The following is a 22,724-nucleotide window of genomic DNA, read 5'->3' on the forward strand; positions in this document are numbered from 1 at the left end:
CCATCTCAATGATTTATGACTCCCCCTGCTAATTCTGTGGGGCAGACTACAGGGGCTGAGTGACATTTTTGGGGGAAGAAAAAAATAGATATCAACAGAGATTCGCTTGTCAAACCTTGCTTCAAATGCTATCTTTCTTGACTGCAGGGCAAATTTCAAACCACGACACTGTAACAAATGTTCCATAAAAGAAGGTAACTTTACTTTTACGCCCACTTCTGTGACTACAGCTTGAAGAGAAATGAAGCTTCAATTATATGGTGAGATGAATCTTAATTTGCAAATTTTAATGGCAGCATGGAGTGATGCAGACAATACCCTGTAGACACACTCCTCATTAGGCTGTACTGTGCTGCCGCCGAGTGCATTAGCTGGCTGAGAGAAGCTAAATTGATTTAAGAATCCTTCAGCCCTATAGAACCTAATTTGCACTATAAAGAGACAGAAATTCCTTCTGAGTTATGCTTGACATGCACAAGTAGTTGCATTCATGTGAAAAAAAACATAAATCCGCATTGCACATAAACACATGCTAAATTAGACCTATGGTCTAAGTTGACATATGAGGACAAAAATTATCTTCTCATTGTTTTACATTAATTTAGGGTGAAACTGTCTAAAATAATCCCACAGTTTACTCACCAGTGGAAATTCATGAGACACTCTCCCGTCAGGTGGGAGCTTAGCACCAAATCCCAGTGCAGGGAACATCTTATCACTGTCATAGTCCTGAATAATCTCTCCCACAGCCTTCAGAGCCATGGCATAGGCATTCATCTGATAAGGGTTCATGTAGTGTAGTGAGGTGGACTGCGAAGGATTTCCTTTAAAGACAAGAAAAGTCCGAGTCAGTGATGCAAATCAGGAGACTGAAAGCAAACTGACAGCTGCAAGAGGAAAAGGGAGGATTTGAAAGAAATGCAGCAATGAAACCACCTGGGTAAATTTTGTGGTTAAAAAAGGGGATTCTAAAAATCTATGACAGCTCTTTTGTAGGAGTAACAAATACATAAGCTATGAATGTAGGCTTTTGTACTTTTCCTGATTTCTTACGATTAAAGGAACATGTTCAGATAATCATTTGAACTTATTTTGAGAAATACAAATATCTGTTTTGAATCCATAGATTTGTCGCAAACTATTTGCAGAAAAAAGCCATAAACAAATATGTAATAAATCAGAAGAATGTTGTGTCAAATACAGATCTTTCAAAATGACACGATTTTAACAAAATGCTTAATATAACATCAACAAAAAAAACATTGGCAGAGATGAGGTTTTCATTATGCGCTTGAAATATTCACAAAAAACCCTTAAAAACTCATAATTATTACAAGTCTGATGGGACTTAGAGGCAGCAATAAAGTAGGGGATGCAATTTTGTTCCATATCAGGAAATGTTATTAAGTGAAGGAGAAAGTGAGAAGTGTGACAGATGTCAATATCACATTTATGTTTTATGTATTTGTAAACAGTTCATTTAAAACATTTTTAAAACCCTTGAAGTTTTATTTTTATTTTTTTTCATGTTACAACTACAAATGTCAGTTATTGAGATTTTTGTCACTGACCAACACATAGCAGTGCGTGATTTAGAAGTAGAGGGAAAATTATATTTTAAATTTTTTTTACCAAAACAAAAGATGGAAAAATGTGACGCGTATTTGTATTCGCCCTTTCTTTCTCTGATAATTCTAAATAAAATCTTGTGCAACAGATTACCTTCAGAAGTCAGCTACTTAGTAAACAGGGTTCATCTGTGTGTAATTCAGTCTCATTGAATATGCAACTGGCATGAGAGTAACAGCAGAATCCAGCAATGAACAATGCAAACCAGGAAACTTATATACTAATATTAAAAGAAACCATGTAAACTAATCATATGTGATGTGAAACAGCTGTGGCAAAAAGAGAGCAGGGGAAGTGAAGGACGGAGACTAATTAACTCAAAGGGAGCTGAACTAAGACTCAAAATGATCGATAAAGTAATGTGAAAAGCCTGAACCTAAAGTAAGGGAATAAACCAAAATGAACAGAAGAAAGAACACAAGAAAAAAGTCAGAAACTAAAAACAAAGGAAGTAAATAATATAAAAAAAACCCTAATGACAATAATAAACAACTGAATATGGCGGGACCTATCTAATAATAAACCCAGAAATGATCAGAAAGGAAACAACCAAAACACCCATGAATCAGGACAACATTCTCAACACATCATCCCTATAGTAAAACTTGGTGTTAGCAGCATCATGCTGTGGTGATGGTTTTCTTTATAAGGGACAGGGAAGCTGTTTAAAGCAGATAGAAGGAAAGATGGATCTAAATACAGGACAACCCTGTAAGAAGACCTGTTAGGGGCTTGAGACTGTGATTCACAACACTCACTATACAAACAGAGCTACAATGGAATGGTTTAAGATTAAAAATGGAATCGTCAGAATGACCTAGTTAAAGTATATTCTTAAATCCAATTGAAGATGTGTGGGTAGAGACACCCAAAAATAATTGCAGCTGTGATTCCAGAGAAATGGTGTTATACAAAGTATCGATCCATCGAGGCCAAATACAAATGTGCGTCACACTTTTCAAATTTTACTGTAAAAGAAAAAACAGAAAATATGGATCAATTTCCTTCCACTGTAGAATTATGCACAACGTTTTGTTGGTCATCACATAAAATCCAATAAAACACATGGAAAGGTTTAGTAGGAATGTAGCTGAATGTAAAGCTTTGCTTTAGCTCTGTTCAGTTTTCTCAGAATAAAATGTATGAGTGCTTGTTCACACATAATGCAGGAGCGAAGATCACAAGCAGAAAGAAAACTCCAGTGGTGTGACAGTCATACATCTAATGATAAATGAAAGCCGAGGAGAGTAATTGCAGTCAAAATACTCACCGTTTGATGCAGTGAAATCAATGGCCACTGTGAAGTGAATCTGAGTTCTGAAACATATGAACAGAAATAAATGTTAACCAAACGACAGGCAGGAAAACTCAACACTGCAGTCTAATGAGGCTCGCGCTCTGGGTTGTTTCTCTCATCTGAGAAGAGGTGTGATAAAAGTACACCCCAACACAACGTGCATTATTCACTTTTATTATCTACTTCTACAGCTGCTTGTTCAGTGCTATGGCCAATTATGTTAACATAAGATCTTGTCAAGCAAAGACTGTTACCATCCTATTTGAAGCAAACAAAGTGCCTGCTGTTCTAAATACCCTTGTTTCAATGCCGAACATTTATATCCCCTCAAAACCAATGATTAAGGCAGATAGATTTATTTTAATAGTGTATTCAATTTAAAAATACTTTGCATAGTCTTTTTTTATGGTAAGACTAGAGACGCATGAATATGTAGATCACAGTATACCAATTTCGCTCACAGTTTCCATAAATAAAAAACAAAAAAATCCACACAATCAATTCAAAGTCTTTATCACCTGTGTTTAAAGTACAGTTAAGGCCATAATTGTTCATACACCTGTCAAATTTAGGTTTAAAGTTATCTTTTAATTTAACAGCCCGTTTCTTCTGACTGGAAGTAATGTTAATGTGTTGGAGTGGCCCAGCCAGAGTCCTAACATAAATCTGATTGAAAACCTGTGGACCGAGCTGCTAAAGATTAGGGTATTGGCAAGGAGACCTTCCAACTATACAGACTTAGAAGGAAAAATCATCAAACTACCAGTGTGGCAAGCAAAGAGTTGGTCATCAGTTATGAGAAGAATTACTGTAACGTCAATAAAGATATTTCAACTGACTATTTAAAAAAACTGTAAATAAAAACAGATAAATATATATTTTAAAATACTCCTTATACATTATTTAATTACCTTTTGAGAGATATCTGTCTTATTTCAGATCCGACACAAAGTTCTTGGTTGAATAAAACAATTTTAAATCTAAATGTGCCAGTGGTATGAATGACTATGCCTATGTCTTGGAAATTAATTTTTTTTTTTTTAAAGCTGAAAAATTAAGATGTGAATTAAACTAAATAAAACAATAACATTGAAAAAGAAGTCTTAGCCCACAAAAGGTACTGAATATTTCTGTCATTTGCTTTTGCTATATTGGTAGCCAAAACCTTGAAAAGAAACAAAGTATTGCTTCTTCTTCAGAGAAACAAAGGGTAAAGTGGAGGGGAGCCTGGATCAAAGTGTGTGCCCTTTCATTGCGATTAACACTGATTGCCTCCTTCTGATTCCACCTCCATTCAGTTTTCACACATGCAGAATCAGAGATAATGGCGGCTTCCTCCTGCAGCGACTGACCTCAGCTCATTAATCAGCCTTGATTTGGACCTTACAGCAGACAGAGAGGAAACTTTTATGTTTGCATGCAGCCTTGATCTAAAACTCTACTGATTTCTGCTATTACTTTTAAATGTTAGCATAAAAAAGTTAATCAGTGAGCCAGAGCTAAAGCCACAAAGGATACAGTTCATCACCATTGGGAGTATTTCTGGAGGGTGTAGTTTGGTACATTCCGTCTAGCAGTTTAATAAGACATTTAAAACTGAAAATTAAACAGGAAATCTTGCACTTATAGTAATAATTATAGTTACAATTATTATTAGTTTTAATTATTGTTATTGCCCATCATAATAGCCAAACAGGACTCATTTATGACTTCTGATTTTTAAGTCTTTGTTAGAGTTGGGGCAGGGAATCTTTCTTATTTTTTATCATATTCAACTCAATAGAACAGAATATTTTTTATTTGTCCATCAGTTGGAAATTAAAAAATGATACACATCAAAATCAGCAGCGCCTTGGTCCCGAAATTTTAATCCATACTCTTAACTTTTAAAATTACAATTCAACATTGAGACTGGTGTGCAGAGTAAACAACTAAGCATCTGAAAGTTATATAAAGATGATTTAAATAATTATGCTTTTAAACAACATTAACTATGAACCGTTTCAATATGTTTTTAGAATAGCCATTTCAGAGCATCTTAGAGAATGTTTTATTTTGTCTGTGGATAAAGGCTTTATTATTATCTTTTCACTTTTTCCTGTCTGTTTAATGAAATCTGAGGCTAAATTATTGAGCAAGGTTCTGTAACTGACTGAATATTTAGGACACACCACTTACTGGTGAATTTGTAAGAAAATCCAAAAATGCTTAATGCATGTCTGTATTCGTCTGACTGATTTAACTTGTGGGGCTAAGCGGGGATTTGTTTAAGAGCTGAGCTATTTACTTTGGGATTAGGAAATCAATATGAAATAATGTTGACTGATGCCCCAGCATTGTCTGTTTTGTAAGCCTATTAACAAACAACATGGGACTTATCTAGAGAAACTACTTCAATATTGATTATCCTCAAATCTCGAATTAATGAAGGGGGGTAATTTTTCAGTTATGCCTCATTTTCTACTTCTTTCCGGGGTGTCTTACTCAAAGGACAAATTGATATGTCACCATTATTTCTTCTAATTTGCCAGGAGTTAATTCATCAGCCATCAGGTTTTTAGATGTCTCATACTATTTCAAATTGTTCTCAGATAAAATTACAGCTTGCTCCCACTCTATCATTTATATCACCTTAGATTACTGGTTATCCTTCCAAAAATAGCTTGTAAATGGAAAATTGACTTCATTCGCCAATTAGACAAACATCAAATTACCAAAATGTGACTTTTTTTGAAAGACATTTGTGTTTGATATGTAGAAAAGCTATGCTAAATTTAATAAATATAAAAAAATCCAATTCAAAATAGTTTGTTTTTGTGTAATTATTCAGATTAACTCAAATTTAAATTATACGATAAACACTAGATTTTTAAACAAGAGGAACACAAACGTTCTTGTAATATGAATGGATTGGACTTATAAAATAGGACAGAATGCATACAAATTCACTTATGGTTAATTTAAAATTTCATGAGACTACATACAGAAACAGATTACATCAATGATCATTTTTTATCACCTTGTTCAGTTTCTTCGAGCCGCAGGCTCTGATATTCAACCAAAACAGAAAGCATCGAAGGAGATCTCATTCTGTACAGATTTTTAGATGAAATGCAGCATCATGCTATGATAATTGAAGGATCTTAGAATGCTCTTAAACTGCTTCATTTCTGTTTTTGCAGACAGTCCCAAGTGGGTACTTCCAGCCCAGTTTGTTGTCTAGGTTACGCAGATCTGCACTACTACGCTAGAAATAGTGTTTTCCGGTCATTTCCGGGCTCATTTCTGGGATTTCTCGGAAGGAATTTTGCAAACCTAAAATTTCACAGAGAGAAATTTCTTCTCTTAACTCAGGTCACTAAATCAGCCATCAGCCATCTTAACAGAACAACCTGACTTCAAATAAAAAGGTTGTCGGTTCAAATCTGTTAAGTTCTACAATGTCTGCACAGCACTCTAGCTACTACACTAAGTTCAATTACAGCTCAATGCTGATTATTAAATTGATTTGAATATTCCTCCCCTATTTCTATTAGGAAGACTGTCATGACACACTATGTGAAGTACTGTAAATCTTTAAAACCAATCAGGACGCCACCTAAAAAAATAGAAAATCACCTAGAAGCCAGCCATCGTGCAGGGTCTGCTTGAGGTTTGTTCCCAACACTTACAATAATTATTGTAGTATAAAGAATCATGAGCTGAGGAGGCCAATGTGCCATTGCATCAGTGAGACACATTTGCGCATCATAAACAGGTTGCACATATATTGAATGAAAATGCTTTCTATTCATAAATTCATAGTCACTTACAGATGGGGCCCTTAAAGCAGTATGAGTCCAGTCCATAGGTCTGATTACATTCAGAAATCAGCCCCTCACTGCAAATTAGAGCCACGTTTTAGGGGAACTTTATATATCTGAGCAACATACGGATGAGGCCGACCCACATGGCTGGCATGGCCCAGCTCAGGGATGACTGTTAAATACTCAGCCTGTCAGTTGGCTCCCTCTGAAAGGCTCTAGTAAAGGATTGCAGGTTCCTCCTGGTTTCCCTCTGTTACACTGAATCCAGCTCCAGCTCCATGCAGAACTCCAAAATAATTGCCAATCTAAACCAGCCAAAAACCCATGCATCATTATGTACCAGCAGGTCAGTACTATCTCTGAATAAAACACTGTCTCTGACATCTTCCATCCTCCAGCTATGCCAAAGCCATCAATCCACAATTACGCCCAACTTTACGCGTCTATTTATGGACATGTGTGATTGTCTACAATTTGTCCACCGTAGGAATCATCAAACCTGAGTTGTTAGGAATTAATCTGCTGATCAGACACCGTTTTCTTTTTCAGTGAGAATGAAAGTGCCCCTTTAGATGATTCATATGCATTTTATGCTCCTCAGCTCACATACCAATGCGCATTTACATCTAAAGGTTACAAAAAAAGAGGACGTTTTACAGTTTACATCCGACTGAGGTTTCTTCCATCATTTTCCGAGGTGTGTTACGTGATCGTATGAGGCTAAATGTAATTCAGTTTTATCGCTTGGGTTTAAATCATAAAAGCTCAAACTCATGAAACCCAACGTTCATTTTTGTACGTGCCAAGTTGTGTGTAAAACATTGTACGGCAAGATTTTTGTACGCTTCGTACATGAGGCCCCTGTTCACTTAGTGTTCCCTGGACCAAAACTAAACAAGCAAAGGCAGCATTTAGTTTCTATGCACGTCAGCCCTGTAACCAATTTCCTGGCAGAAATAGATATGCATGAAATTTCCTTTAAAACAGGAAAGAAAAAAACAAGTTACCTGCAACTTTCCCACAAAGGTCAAATGTTGTTTTATCGGTTATTCTTTTATCGTGCATTACATGTTATTTTATTTTGAATTTAAATGTTACTGTTTTAAATATTTTACTATTCTTTTAATGTTATTCTTTTTTTTGTAAGTTTCTTTCATATTGTTTTATTTTTTTTTTCAAGACAGTTTCTGGTTCACTGGGCGAAAACTGTGCACAGCTGTCTGTTTTATACATACATTCAAACAGAAATATTCTGCCTCTGCTTCCATGTTAATTTAAGCATGAGCTGAGCTGCAGTGGCCCCACGTCAGAACAAAACACCAGGTGGCATTTAAACCAAACAGACCAGTGCACAGTACTACTAACTCCACAAAGCTGGAGAAAAAGTAATGTGACACATGCATTTTACTGTATATGACTTCATGAAAGAATGCCAAAAATGCTGCAGCTGAGAAAAACATCCATATTTTCAAAGAAGCAGTATCAAAGGTCATAAAAGAAGATGAAAAAAATGTGTGATCCCCTGAAAATGCCATGGTGCAGACAGACCATGAAACTAACTGAAGTCAAACAACAGAATAAAAACGAACACAGCATCACTTTATTCAGTTTTATGAGGTTTAGGGCAGTTTGAGAGAAGGCTATTGAACCCTAATACGATCTTAACTCAATCGTGCTATTACCCACCTGATCAAACTGCAGATTTTCTAAAGAAATATAAATCTTTCATTAGACTCTTTTAAACAGACCACTATCCAGCTTTTGGACTTTAATTATCTCTGTTTGACTATATCTTTGCACCAAGGTTAATAAAAAATATTTAAATAAGATTTTTTTTCTTAAACTTCCAGCTTTGTAAACGTGGTTAGGGTGCAGCGGTGTGTCTAAAAAAGAAATTGCTTTTCCCCTCTAAAAAGAAATTATCTGAAATGCATTGTGTTGGTTATCACTTGTTAGAGATGGAGCGGTAGAGCAAAAATCACATGAAAGGGGAGAAATCAATAGCAGAGATCTAAAATATCAAAGTCCTTGAATCAGTTTCATACAGCCTGCTGCTCAGTCTCCTTTTCATATCCTTATTCATCTGAAAAAGAATGTTGCCAGGTGTCTATGCTAAATCATTTTCTTAGTTATAATTATACTTATTGCAGGATGCTGAGGGTAGTTATGTTTTTTTGTCATTGCAGGCAAAGATAACATAAAAACTAAACATAAAATCACCAATCGAGAAACATACTTGCAACCATTTTGTTTCTGCACATATTAATAGATAGAAAAAGGCTAAATACAAATTTTAATATAACGGTGGAATTTTTTGAAACCAAATTAACAATCTGCTATTTGTTAGATACAAATTTAAAAAAGATTGTATTATCCAGCTGAATAAAAATTATGCAAGTACCTATCTTTGGTGTCTTTTGTACCTATTTTCCAAATTGACAGGATCCCTTTCACAGTGAAGGAAGGAAACTTGTTTCTTGCCCTTATAACATGATCTGTGAGTATTCTGTTAGGACAGAAATAGGTAAAATTCTTACGTAAATCAACCGAAGCTAACTTGATGAGTGTTCAGTGGATAAACTATAAAGAATTTGCACTGGTGTCCTTTTATTTTCTAAAACCTTTTGAGTAGCGTGACAATACATATTCCTATTTTGACTCATTAGCACAACCACTAATTGTCTGCACTACAAGCACCTGTAATATTTTTTATATTCTTTATCAGTTTGTCTTGCAAATTGCCGACAATAAATACAATGCAAGATGTCTTATTTTCTTGTCAAGATGTTTTGCTTTTTTAATCGAGTAGAAAAGGAATGCTCTTTTACAACTGAGACGTTTGCAGAAACCCTTTAGTCCAATCAAAACATTGCTTTAGCAATCTATAAAGTGCTGCAATCTTCACAAATTTTTATAGCTATTTTGAATTTTGTATTTGTTTTATGTTTACACCTATTTAATGTTTCAGATTGCAAAAAAACAAACCTATCAAGTCCAACAGATGTGAGCTATTTGGAGCTAATGTATATACAGATCAAAGATGTCCTCTTATCACCAACAATAGCAGGTGCCGCAGTGACCAAAGAGACAAAAAAATGTTTTACATTTCTGTTAATATCATTTCAATTAACAGAGAACCTCTGGTCCTGTTCTGATGTGGCTCTTCTCAAACCTTTAGGATAACATCTTATCAGAGGAATCATGTCTAAAGCTATATATGTTATCTTTGAGCTATATTGAATAATAAAGTGAATTTGACTGCATTGTTTTATAACTAGGATCAATTGGGATGTATGTATGTACTCGACTTGGCATCTGTCTGCATAATTATACTGAACTGACTTTGCAAAGTGCCTTGAGATAACATGTTGTAAATTGGTGCTATATAAATAAAGTGAACTGCACTGAAACTGAACGCAAGGTAATTCTTTCCCTTTTTCTTCTTTTTTCACAAATCACCTCCTGCTTTCAGCAGATGGTATTTTTTCTCACAGTACTTGTCTTCGTGACTGACATCCCTTGATCTGGCTTTAATTTACATAAATATAGGCACACTAAATCTATCCATCCATCCATCCATCCATCCTTATCTGCACATGTGAGACTGATGGGGGTAACAGTTCCAGCTGAGAAACCCACACATACTCCTGAGTAGCAACATTCTCCAGCTCCTTCTGCAGGATCCTAAAGCATTCCTAGAGTAAAAGACCTATAGCTCCTGCTGTGGTCTCTGGGTCTGCTTCAGGTTCTCTTCCCAGTGTGGAATGCACAAATAATCTCCTGAGGAAGGTATTGAGGATTCACCCTAAACAGTTGCAAAAACCCACCTTAACTGACTCCTTTCGAAGGGGTGGAGGATCAAAGCTTTTCATCCCTTCTCTAAGACTAAGCCTGCAGCGCACTGAAAGAAAGAAGCTCATTTCAGGAGCTTGTGTCTAGCATCTCACACCTTCAGTCATAATCTAAATGTTATGATCATAGACATGGGGTGGAACTGAGAAATATTGATTAAGAATTTTGCTTTTAAGTTCAGCTTTTACTTTACTATGGCAGGCTGAAGCATCGCCTGCATTTGATCAGAAGAGGCCCCAACCTGTCTAACCATCTTCTGCTCTATCCAACACACATTGTAAACGCATACAAAATAACTAATTTAAATGTGAGCAAACTGCATCAGCGCAGAGACACTACATGTTCAGTAGAACTGTTTCAGCACTTTCATATGGAGGGTTAAGGTTTTATATAATTTATTTTCTGATCTTCAAGCTCATGGTTACTCAAAAGATTTGCATTGAACTTCATAGCGGTAATTTATATTGCTGGTTTTCACATTCACCATTGTCTCTGAATGAGAGGAAGGAGCTTTAAAACCTACCTAGAAAGAATGAGTGTCCTCCCTATTAACTTCCCTCTTTGTAGAGACAGTCAGGGCAGTTTTGTTCACATAGTTATGTTACGCCTTCTGAGGATTGTATTTCTGCTGTTTCTGCTTTTGCATTAACCTTTCTCTGCAGAGACAGCTACAGGATCCCTGCTGTCTCACCGCTTAACATGGATCACTGTAAGTGCAAGGAAAACTATTAAGTTTAAAATGGTATGGTATCTAATGGGTCTAGATAACATACCATTTGGGTAACCCTTCAGAGACCTGCTTTACAACATGAGCAAATAATTATTGTACCACAAACAGATTTATTAAGTATGATTTGTTGCTTCTATTTTTGAATGGATGATAAAATCTGATTGAACAATCAATAGGTATGTTATGTGTGTTTATTTGGGTAGATACAGCAATGTTACAATGAATCACTATGAAATGTGTTATAATGTGTTGTCAGCCACCATTAACCTTCAAACGAATGAAAGTGCAATTATGAAATCGGCATTTACTTTTGGATTAATTTACTTCTCCTCATGTAAATTATGGAGGACCAATCCTGCCATAATTAAAAATAAATACAGAAATAAATTAATGACTGAATAAAATAATTATTGCGCCAACAAATAGCTATTAGTGCCGCATTAAATACAACAATCAATAAAAAGAAGAGATTTATTCAATCATTCATTAATTTATCTGAGATATATATATATTGTAATCCACTATTTTTATTTAAACCACTAATTTTTAAATCATAAATGTTTTCTTGAACTCTATATTTTCCTTTGTTTATTTAATACAAGTGAATTTATTGCTGTTTTTTATTTTTCGTATTTTTCGCATTTCATATTTATCACCACTCAAATATATTTAAAACATGTTGTATATATATAATATATCATTAGAAAATTAGTGGTTTAAATAAAAATAGTGGATTACAATAGAAATATATATATATATATATATATATATATGTCTGATAAATTGATAAATTATTGAATAAATCTCTTCTTTTTATTATTTTCTTGCATTTAATGGCCCACTAATTTATATTTATAGCTACTTTTTGGCCCAGTAAGTATTTTATTGAGTCAATTATTTATTTCTGTAGTTTTTCTTAATTATGGCAGGATTGGTCCACCACAGTAAAGAGCAGGTGGTGCTTTGGGTGTATGACCTTTCATTTACCCAATGGGTAAAAGTTTATGTTGCTTTGAATCTTCAGAAACTGTACTCTAATTTATCATACTCACAAATTTTTAGACCGCTCACCAGAATAACAACCAGAATTCACATACTCTGTGTCATTTTCTGCTCTCTGCTTCTAATGAAGACAACTTACAAACAAAAGATGGAGATTGGTTTTTATCAGAACTATCTTATAATAAATAGAGAAGTAGATACGACTATAAATACTGACCCTATCATCATCCCTGTAAGAGTCACATTGTTGATGGTATCTTTCAGAGAGCTTTTCTCTCTGGGACCCCTTCTGAAAAGCTTACAGCATAATGGCTTGAACTGCTGAGAATATTTATCAAAGCAAACACTGGAGACACTGTAACAACTATACAGAAATGGTGAAGAGATTGTCTGTAACTGTACAAAGCATTGAGGAGTTTTCAATATTTTTAAATCTCTGCAACAACAAGATATAGTACCACTAGCTGTACCACCACCACCAAGGCTATGCCTTCTATCTGGGTAAAACAAATTAATGGAAATTCCAGGTGATTTCTGTGGTCTGAGACTTGAGTCTCATGAACAATCTTCATCTCATGTAATCATGATAAAGTAACTGAGTAAAAGTAGATAATTTAAGTAAATGAGTAACATTGTTGTTTAAGTGTCTGTGGTGAATAGAAATGACTGATTGTCAGGACAATGTTAAATGGAGAACACATAGGTACTTTGTAATGATTCTAAAAAGTACTAGCTGATACAAGAGCTAACAGCAGCATCTGGTTGGTCTATTTGTATTTGATGTCACAAGGAGAAAATATTTCATCCCATCTCTGTCAGAGATGCACATGTTTTGCTGTAAAAGGGTGAGTGTAATTTATTAACCAGTGGCTTTCATTGACTATTGATTATTGGGTTCATAACAAATTGTTCACATAATATTGACTACGTGGAAAACCCTCAAAATAACCTCTGTATGAACTGAGTTCAGGTAATTTCAGGACAAAATACATTTTAATTACTTCCTACAACTTGTCCTTCCCCTGATGAGAAAGTGTGATGATAAAGGTGCATCTAGTTCTTCAAAATGAATGATCTTTATTGATTAATTGTGAAATTTGACATTAACAGCTTTTTGTTTAAATACATGAGTATTAATATTTTAGCAGGATACATGTGACACCTTATTAATTTACAAAATTATTCAAGGCAGTAAACTGTTTTTTAAATGTTTTCTTGAATGTTTGAGTAAATTAAAATGTTAAATGTTGAAGACTTAAATTAGGTTTAAGGATAATAATAATTCTGTGTGTTAGAACAGAAGAACAGAACGGAAATTTATTTTATTGTCCAACACTGGGGAAATACAGGTGTATCAGCAGCAAAGTGAAATGCAAATGGAAGCATGTAGATACACACAAAGGTTAAATGTTTAAAAAACAAAAAAATAATAAGACTGAACAGTAAAAGAAAAATTTACAACATAAGAAAAAAGCATTTCTTACATAGACTACATGACATGTATCTGATGTAAGAATGTTCTTTTCAATCATTAGAGACGAGAAACCTAACCAGATTTTTATTGACCTGGACCTGGAACATTTTTGAATAGCTGTTCAGGCCACTACTGCAGAAAAAATAAATAACTTCAATATGCCAACATACTATAGGTACCAATCCCCTGTAGCAGCTCAAGATGATAATGGGGAAATAACAATGAACGAAGGCAACCTTATTTTCCTTTGCTTGAAGTTTTTTTTTTTTTTTTACCAAATATAACATCAAAGTCCTGCCACAATTTAAAAAGTAATTAGTTGCAGTCCTATTAAACAGACCCGATATGTAGGTTACTGTGGGTATGCATAAATGCTAATTTTAGTTCTGTATGGAATATGAATATTTACTTGCACACACAAGAAAACAGATAATGAAAATCATTTAGTTAAGCATTATATTCCATTTGGAGCTCCATGTTGTTTATAGTTTTAAAAGGAACCAGAAAGAAAGCCTCCTTACAGTATCTGAGAGTGTGTATGTGTTAGTGAGGTTACTATATGTGAGGTTATACAGTATGTGTGTCTATTTGTGTTAGCTGGGAGAGAGACCAACAGGACAGATCTGGGACACTCAGCCATCAGTAGTAAAGCAGCAGAAAACTAAAACCAGGGCAGCCACAGTTCCCCTGAGAAATATTTCCAAATGCGGCAGGTTGTGTGCCTTTAATTAAGCTCTCAGATCTTTTTTGGATTTTTTCATAATCATTCATGTTCATTTATTTTTTAGTTTTGCTGGTGGACACCATCCCATAGTCAGACACATGTGGGAAATTTAGGTGCCACTCATAACTGCAGTCAGTGAAATTGGAAGAAACGTGGATGGTGCTTGTACTGCCATGGGCAGGAGATTGGGAAACAGGATGAGTTAGGGCAGCTGAAGTAATGCTTTCAAAGCTGCTGCATTAAATATAAATGCTCTCCTTTTATACCCTCTTTCAATTTATAAATCTCAGCAGTGTCATTTCTAAATTCCCCACAACACTCTATAACCTTCATTGTGTTGCCGCTTGAGCTGAATAATAAACAACCTGTTAACTTGCATTTTAATGCCATATTTAAGTGTGTTTAAAAAAGGTGCCACCGTCATTTTTCTTATCACTGTTTCTCAGGTTAAGATACTAAATAGTTGAGAAGAATAAAATCTATAAAAATTACTTTCAAACGGCTGTGGTTGGCTTGTGGGACTCCTGAGGCGGCTGACGGGTACCATGAGGCCAAGCGTGCCGCGGTCCGGGCAGTGGCAGAGGCAAAAACTCGGGCCTGGGAGGAGTTCGGTGAGACCATGGAGAAGGACTACCGGTTGGCCTCGAAACGATTCTGGCAAACCGTCTGCCGCTTCAGGAGGGGGAAGCAGTGCTTCGCCAACACTGTTTATAGTGGGGGTGGAAGGCTGCTGACCTCGACTGGGGACATTATCGGGCAGTGGAAGGAGTACTTCGAGGATCTCCTCAATCCTGCCATCACGCATTTCCTGGTGGAAACAGAGGCTGGGGACTCGGGGTTGGACTCTTTCATCACCGAGGCTGAAGTCACTGAGGTGGTTAAAAAGCTCCATAGTGGCAAGGCTTGAGGGGTGGATGAGATCCGCCTTGAGTACCTCAAGTCTCTGGATGTTGTTGGGCTGTCATGGTTGACATGCCTCTTCAACATTGCGTGGCGGTCGGGGACAGTGCCTCTGGACTGGCAGACTGGGGTGGTGGTCCCCCTTCATAAGAAGGGTGACCGGAGGGTGTGTTCCAACTACAGGGGGATCACACTCCTCAGCCTCCCTGGTAAGGCCTACGCCAGGGTATTGGAGAGGAGAGTCCGGCCGATAGTCAAACCTCGGCTTCAGGAGGAGCAGTGTGGTTTTCGTCCCGGCCGTGGAACACTGGACCAGCTCTATACCCTCTACAGGGTACTCGAGGGTTAATGGGAGTTTGCCCAACCGGTCTATATGTGTTTTGTGGACCTGGAGAAAGCATTCGACTGTGTCCCTCGTGATACCCTGTGGGGGTTGCTCCAGGAGTATGGAATCGGGGGCCCTTTATTAGGGGGCATCCGGTCTCTGTACAAGCAGAGCAGGAGTTTGGTTCGCATTGCCGGCACTAAGTCGGACCTGTTCCTGGTGCATGTTGGACTCCAGCAGGGCTGCCCTTTGTCACCGGTCCTGTTCATAACTTTTATGGACAGGATTTCTAGGCACAGCCAAGGGGGTCTGGTCTGGGGACTAGTGGATTTTGTCTCTTCTTTTGGCAGATGACGTGGTCCTGCTGGCCCCCTCTAGCCAAGACCTACAGCATGCGCTGGGGCGGTTCGCAGCTGAGTGTGAAGCGGCTGGGATGAGGATCAGCTCCTCCAAGTCCGAGGCCATGGTTCTTGACCGGAAAAGGGTGGCTTGTCCTTCAGGTTGGAAGGGAGTTCCTGCCTCAAGTGGAGGAGTTTAAGTATCTCGGGGTCTTGTTCACGAGTGAGGGAAGAATGGAGCGGGAGATCGACAGACGGATTGGTGCGGCTGCCACAGTAATGGGGGCACTGTGCCGGTCCATTGTGGTGAAGAGAGAGCTGAGCCGAAAAGCGAAGCTCTCGATTTACCGGTCGGTCTACGTTCCTACTCTCACCTATGGTGGTGGTGGCCGGGCACTCCCTTAGAGATAGGGTGAGGAACTCGGCTATCCGGGAGGGGCTCGGAGTAGAGCCGCTGCTCCTCCACATCGAGAAGATCCAGTTGAGGTGGCTCGGGGATCTATACCGGATGCCTCCTGGACGCCTTCCTCGGAAGGTGTTCCAGGCACGTCCTACCGGGAGGAGGCCCAGGGGATGGCCCAAGACACGCTGGAGGGACTATGTCTCTCCAGCGTGTCCTGGGAATGTTTTGGGCTCCCCCCGGAGGAGCTGGAGGAGGTGTCTGGGGAGAGGGACGTCTGGGCGTCTCTGCTGAGTCTGCTGAGTCTGCTGCCCCTGCGACCCAGTCCCGGATAAACGGAAAACAACGAGTACGAGTAGTTTCAAATGTTCAAAGATAAAACAAACCACTTGTTTTGGTAGCACTCATGCAAGGCAGTATAACAAAGGCTTTGAACATTTCTTTTTTACAGTCTGCAGCATTTACCAACAAATATTGGCAGACACTGCGATCCATGTGATAATGGGGCTTTAACAAGTTTCTCTGTTCCTAAATTCAGCTGCAGATAGCAGTGCAGATGAAACGCTGGTGTGTGTGCAACAACAGTGAGCTCAAAACATCTTTGAAAATGAAATACTGGTTCCTACTGTAGGAATTGAGACAGCTCTTGTTATACTGTTACAAAACAGCCGCAAGCAGAGAATCAGTTCTGTTTGTCAGACAGGAAAAATGTAGTTATTTGTTCAAGTTTACATCATGAAGAGAGGTATTATTGTATGAGGAATACAGTGGGAAACAAGAATTCAAGTAATAAATGATACATGTTTATAAATGAATATATAATTGGCCCCGGGATTAATTTGATACAATGCATAATCTCCAATAACCATTAAACTCAACCTTGAATGAAATTGTCATCTTTTTAAATGCTTCTGTATCCAATGCAGCATGAAATACAGAAGAGCTTTGATGCTGGTACGAACACAGCTAGTATCATGGTAACATGTAATTTGACACAAACTTTAAACATGTAGCAAATCATCAGATAACGTTTGTAAAGTACAATGTTTAAAAGGCACATTATACTGGAAATGAGGCCTGCTCTTTTATCAACATTTACCATTTACCGTCAATGTTGCAACTGTGTGTTGGTTTATCGGACATAGTAAGCAGAATAGAATAGAATAGAATAGAATAGAATGGGAAAATTCACAGACATTAAAAACCAATAATAAAATAATTTTTATACGCGCTGTATAAAAAGACACAGCCTTTTTTCTCACTTTCATTAAATTAGACTAAACTTTGTATCTTTTAGATCAGTGAAGATTATAAGAATTATTTGATGACATTTTCTAAATGCCACATTAATTAGATGAAACATTTTTTGTCCAAATGTACATGCACTAAGATTATTTGAGAAAGCTCAGATGATGATATAATAGCTTAACAACCTTCTGATAGGTTAATTTATAAAATTTCGATTACCCAGACGGCATGTACTTTAAACACCATGCCAATGTCCAATGTTCACAGCATTCTGTTTCACAGAGATGAAGGTGTTTAGCGTAAAATGTGTGAATCAACCCAAGACAAACTAAAGACTTTATGAAGATGCTGGCTGGGGTGTGTAAGTAACAACAAAACAAAGTCAGTGTTTTAGAGTGGCCATCATAAAGCCTTGATTTCAGTTTCAGAAATGTTTTGAGCAGAGCTGAACAGGTGTGTGTGAGCAAGGTGGTCTACAACCCTGACTCTGTTATAATAGTTCTGCCACGAGGAATGGGAAAACATTCCAGCAAACCATTATGGGAAACATATGGAAGGATACCTAAAACATTTGACCTAAATCATGCAATTTAAAAAGCAACTCTGTGAAATACTAGGGAAATTTATGCAAACATGTATATTTGAAGAAAGTTAAAAAAAGAAGACAGTCCCATTATCCTGGCACTTGACAAATGCAAATAATTTGGGTAATTCTTAAGACAGAAAACAGGAGAAGTTTAGTTTTAAATGTCAGAGGAATACAGTGCTTTTGTATTTGTGCAACAAGAATATAAACATATGTTGCATGCAATGAACACAGGATCAAAAAGGCTATGTTAAATAAATGTGGTCACTTAAATAAATATTGCACACAAAACAAAGTGTACTATTGTTGGAACTGTTTATGTTAGCTTATTTGGTTAGCTTGAAGCAGTGCTGTTTATAAAGTATAATAGCTATTGAGAGGAACCGCCTTTGATAACGCTTCTTTGTGCTTTTCGGTTGCAGCAGTCTGACAATTAAGGAGCTTTCCATCACTGTTATGTTGTCATGCTTGAATCTGAGAGGTTTAAAAGTATATTTCAGATTTTTAAGTAGGGTTCTGAGAAGTTGTTTGGAGTAGTCAGTATTTTACCTCAAGCAGTTTTAAGTAACATAAATTTGGGTAAAGACATCAATTTTTCCCAGAGGCTTGAACTAATGGCTTCAAAGTGGATTTATTTTATCCTAAACATTAAAAATAAGAAAGCAGTTTATGTCAATGCTGTTTGGCACATGCATGACGTACATACAACCCAAGAGTTTTAAGGGGTGTCCTCTCTTTTTATCCTCACTGCAAATCATAAAACAGTAATTAGGTGTGATCTTACATAGTAACAATCTGAAGGTAAACAACGATGTTGTAAAAATCAATAACACACCATTCACCTTAGTCACTGTAACCTTTTTTGCTTTTCACAACTTTACACTTTTGTAGCAGATATTTACTCCTCATTCTCTTCATGCTTCATTTTGCAACACGTGGTTCACATGAAATATTATTGTGAAAGCGGTAGACCAATTGGAAAAACAGATCTTTATTTAGTGTCAGATGCAAAGTGACAGTGGTATTAATGTTTATTAAAAGTTTTTATGACATTTTTTAGAAATGAGTAGTTCAAATACGGCAAATTTCCATTTTGGTTTTGGTCCCACTCTGACTAGCAGTTAGTTTTGAGGGTTCAGGGGAAACTAACCTCTGTTTAGCCTACAAACAAAAACTTTTTCCAGGGGGTTGTCTACTATAGGTTCATAATATTGACTGATATTTATCCTTCCACAGTACCCAATTCAAAAGAAATATGTCAGATTCTTGGTCAGAATGATGCATTGTTGCAAAGACAATGACTTGCTGTAATCAGCAGAGCTTCCTTGGATCCTTTTTTTATTATTATTATATTTTTCCAATACAGACCTTGACAAACAGTATAGGTGAAATACAAAAGGAAAGGTGGGCATGGAGGGAAGTAGAGGACGGGGAGGAGTGGTAGATGATATTTGGCTGGAGTTCAGGGTGGCTTTCCAAATTAGCTGGACAAGCCTGAACCCCACTGGGTATTGTGGATAACTGGAGGTGAAAGAAAACGAGGAGGTGGCAAGGATTTTATGTGTAGAAGCTACAGAATGAGAAACGTTTACACTGAGACATGGGATCGGAGTAAAAGTGATTACGGCATGGTCTTTTTCCTAAAATTTTATTAATTCATGCTTCCTCTAAATAATCAATTGAATTTGACTGTATCGGATTATAATTGAACTGGAATGCATGTAATTAGATCTGTCTTTTTGACTGGGTTATTATGTATTGGGTCATTCAGATTTCAGTTTAATATGGACTAAACTGGATTCTATATTTTCAAATACAATTTGGAACTGTTTGTCTTATAAAGCATTAACTCGAACAATCCCTTTTAAAAGATAGAGCTCTAATTTTAAAATTTATGCAAAATTACTTGCTTTGATTACTGCTCTGCACACTCTTGGCATTCTGTTGATGAGCTTCATGAGGTAGTCACCTGAAATGGTTTTCCAACAGTCTTGAAGGAGTTCCCAGAGATGTTTAGCACTTGTTGGCCCTTTTGCCTTCACTCTGCGGTCCAGCTCAACCCAAACCATCTTGATTGGGTTCAGGTCCGGTGACTGTGGAGGCCAGGTTATCTGGCGCAGCACCCCATCACTCTCCTTCTTGGTCAAATAGCCCTTACACAGCCTGGAGGTGTGTTTGGGGTCATTGTCCTGTTGAAAAATAAATGATGGTCCAACTAAACGTAAACCAAATGGAATAGCATGCCGCTGCAAGATGCTGTGGTAGCCATGCTGGTTCAGTATGCCTTCAATTTTGAATAGATCCCCAATAGTGTCACCAGCAAAGCAGCCCCACACCATCACACCTCCTCTTCCATGCTTCACAGTGGGAACCATGCATGTAGAGTCCAACCCCACACCATACCAAAGATCTCAAACTTTGACTCATCCTTGTGTTCTTTAGCCCAAACAAGTCTCTTCTGCTTGTTGACTGTCCTCGGCAGTGGTTTCCTAGCAGCTATTTTACCATGAAGGCCTGATTCACACAGTCTCCTCTTAACAGTTGTTCTAGAGATGTGTCTGCTGCTAGAACTCTGTGTGGCATTGACCTGTTCTCTAATCTGAGCTGCTGTTAACCTGCGATTTCTGAGGCTGGTGACTCGGATGAACTTATCGTCCGCAGCAGAGGTGACTCTTGGTCTTCCTTTCCTGGGGCGGTCCTCATGTGAGCCAGTTTCTTTGTAGCACTTGATGGTTTTTGCGACTGCACTTGGGGACACTTTCAAAGTTTTCCCAATTATTCAGACTGACTGACCTTAATTTCTTAAAGTAATGATGGCCACTCGTTTTTCTTTACTTAGCTGCTTTTTTCTTGCCATAATACAAATTCTAACAGTCTATTCAGTAGGACTATCAGCTGTGTACTGTATCCACCTCCTGCACAAAACAACTGATGGTCCCAACCCCATTTATGAGGCTTGAAATCCCACTTATTAAACCTGACAGGGCACACCTGTGAAGTGAAAACCATTTCAGGTTACTACCTCTTGAAGCTCATCAACAGAATACCAAGAGTGTGCGTAGCAGTAATCAAGGCAAAAGGTGGCTACTTTGAAGGACCTAGAATATAAGACATATTTTCAGTTATTTCACACTTTTTTGTTCAGTATATAAATCCACATGTGTTAATTCATAGTTTTGATGCCTTCAGTGTGAAGCTACAATATTCATAGTCATGAAAATAAAGAAAACTCTTTGAATGAGAAGGTGTGTCCAATCCTTTGGTCTGTACTGTATATATATATTAATTATAACCTTTCCCTTTATTTATTCAAATACAAATATGGGGAATTTTTTTAATTGAAGAAACTCTATTAATTTTTTTATATATACTTTTTATGTAGACACAAAGACAATGTTAACAGCTGCATATATAAGGATTATAACACTCACCCTCCTTTGATGTAATCCAAGAATGTGTGCTCAGACTCTACATTGAATGATAATAATGACACCTGGGAAAATGAAAAAAATCAGAACACCTCATACTTGATCATTTAAAACATTAAAATCTACCAATCTACATATTAACACTGACCTCCAAGCTAATCATTCAAAAAATTACTTGTCCATACAGAATGTCCATGGAGCATATTAGTATTACAATCACTGAACATGAGCATGGTGGGTGGATGATCAGCATGAGGGATAACTAACCACATATTTTAATTACAGAGCCAAGGCATTCAGTAAGAGCAGTAATGGCAAAAACGTGTCTCATTTATAAACATTCTATCATTACTTCATTAAAAAGACGAGGATTCCTAAATGTATTTTTACCCACTTAGATTCAGTGTCTGGCTCATAAGATCTAAACCTAGTAACAGCTAAAAAAAAACTTTAGAGAGAGGTTGAACAGCTTTGTGAAATTTCCTTTGTGGAAAGTTTGTGGTAAATACAGAAAGAAGTGTGGTAGCTGTGTGAAGGAATGAGATTTGCCCTTATCCTTGATATCAGCCTCACCGTGCCAGAGTTGATGTATCTCTTTTTCTTTAGTTTCTTCTTTGGATTCACCACCTGGAATATAGGCAGGGCAGGAACAAAGGATAATCACAATGTAAACTTGCAACACAATTCTCCCCATCCACCCATGGGCGAGTAATAAAAACATCTTTGTCCTCCTGTTCCTTGTCTGTAAGGGTAATGGCGCATAGGGAATGAATTCAATTTCTGCAGCAGGTGAGAATGAGGTACCATTGATCATGCCTTGCAGCGAGACACAGATTATTCAGGAGGATTTTTATAACCGCCTACTCTGTATCCTACCTGCATCCTTGGGAACGAAGGAATACTGGTTCTACATTTCAACCCCCAGAAGCAAACAAAATGATAACTACATTCAGAATTAATTAAACTGTACAAATCCCCAGGTGTG

At 37.2% G+C, this 22,724-nt stretch overlaps 1 protein-coding gene across 2 annotated transcripts in view; it reads right to left on the bottom strand.

Moving 5' to 3' along the window:
• cpne5a (copine Va) overlaps positions 1-22,724 on the bottom strand; it is a 129,561-nt gene that overhangs the window by 23,114 nt on the left and 83,723 nt on the right. For both annotated transcript variants that reach the window (XM_047368827.1, XM_047368816.1), the window contains 4 exons: positions 22,313-22,366; positions 21,743-21,804; positions 2,900-2,946; positions 643-824 (listed from right to left, as the gene is read on the bottom strand). In XM_047368827.1, coding sequence (XP_047224783.1) covers positions 643-824; positions 2,900-2,946; positions 21,743-21,804; positions 22,313-22,366 — 345 coding nt within the window. The remainder of the gene's footprint in view (positions 1-642; positions 825-2,899; positions 2,947-21,742; positions 21,805-22,312; positions 22,367-22,724) is intronic.

Source organism: Girardinichthys multiradiatus, chromosome 1 (assembly GCF_021462225.1).
Source record: "Girardinichthys multiradiatus isolate DD_20200921_A chromosome 1, DD_fGirMul_XY1, whole genome shotgun sequence".
NCBI classification, from domain to species: Eukaryota; Metazoa; Chordata; class Actinopteri; order Cyprinodontiformes; family Goodeidae; genus Girardinichthys; species Girardinichthys multiradiatus.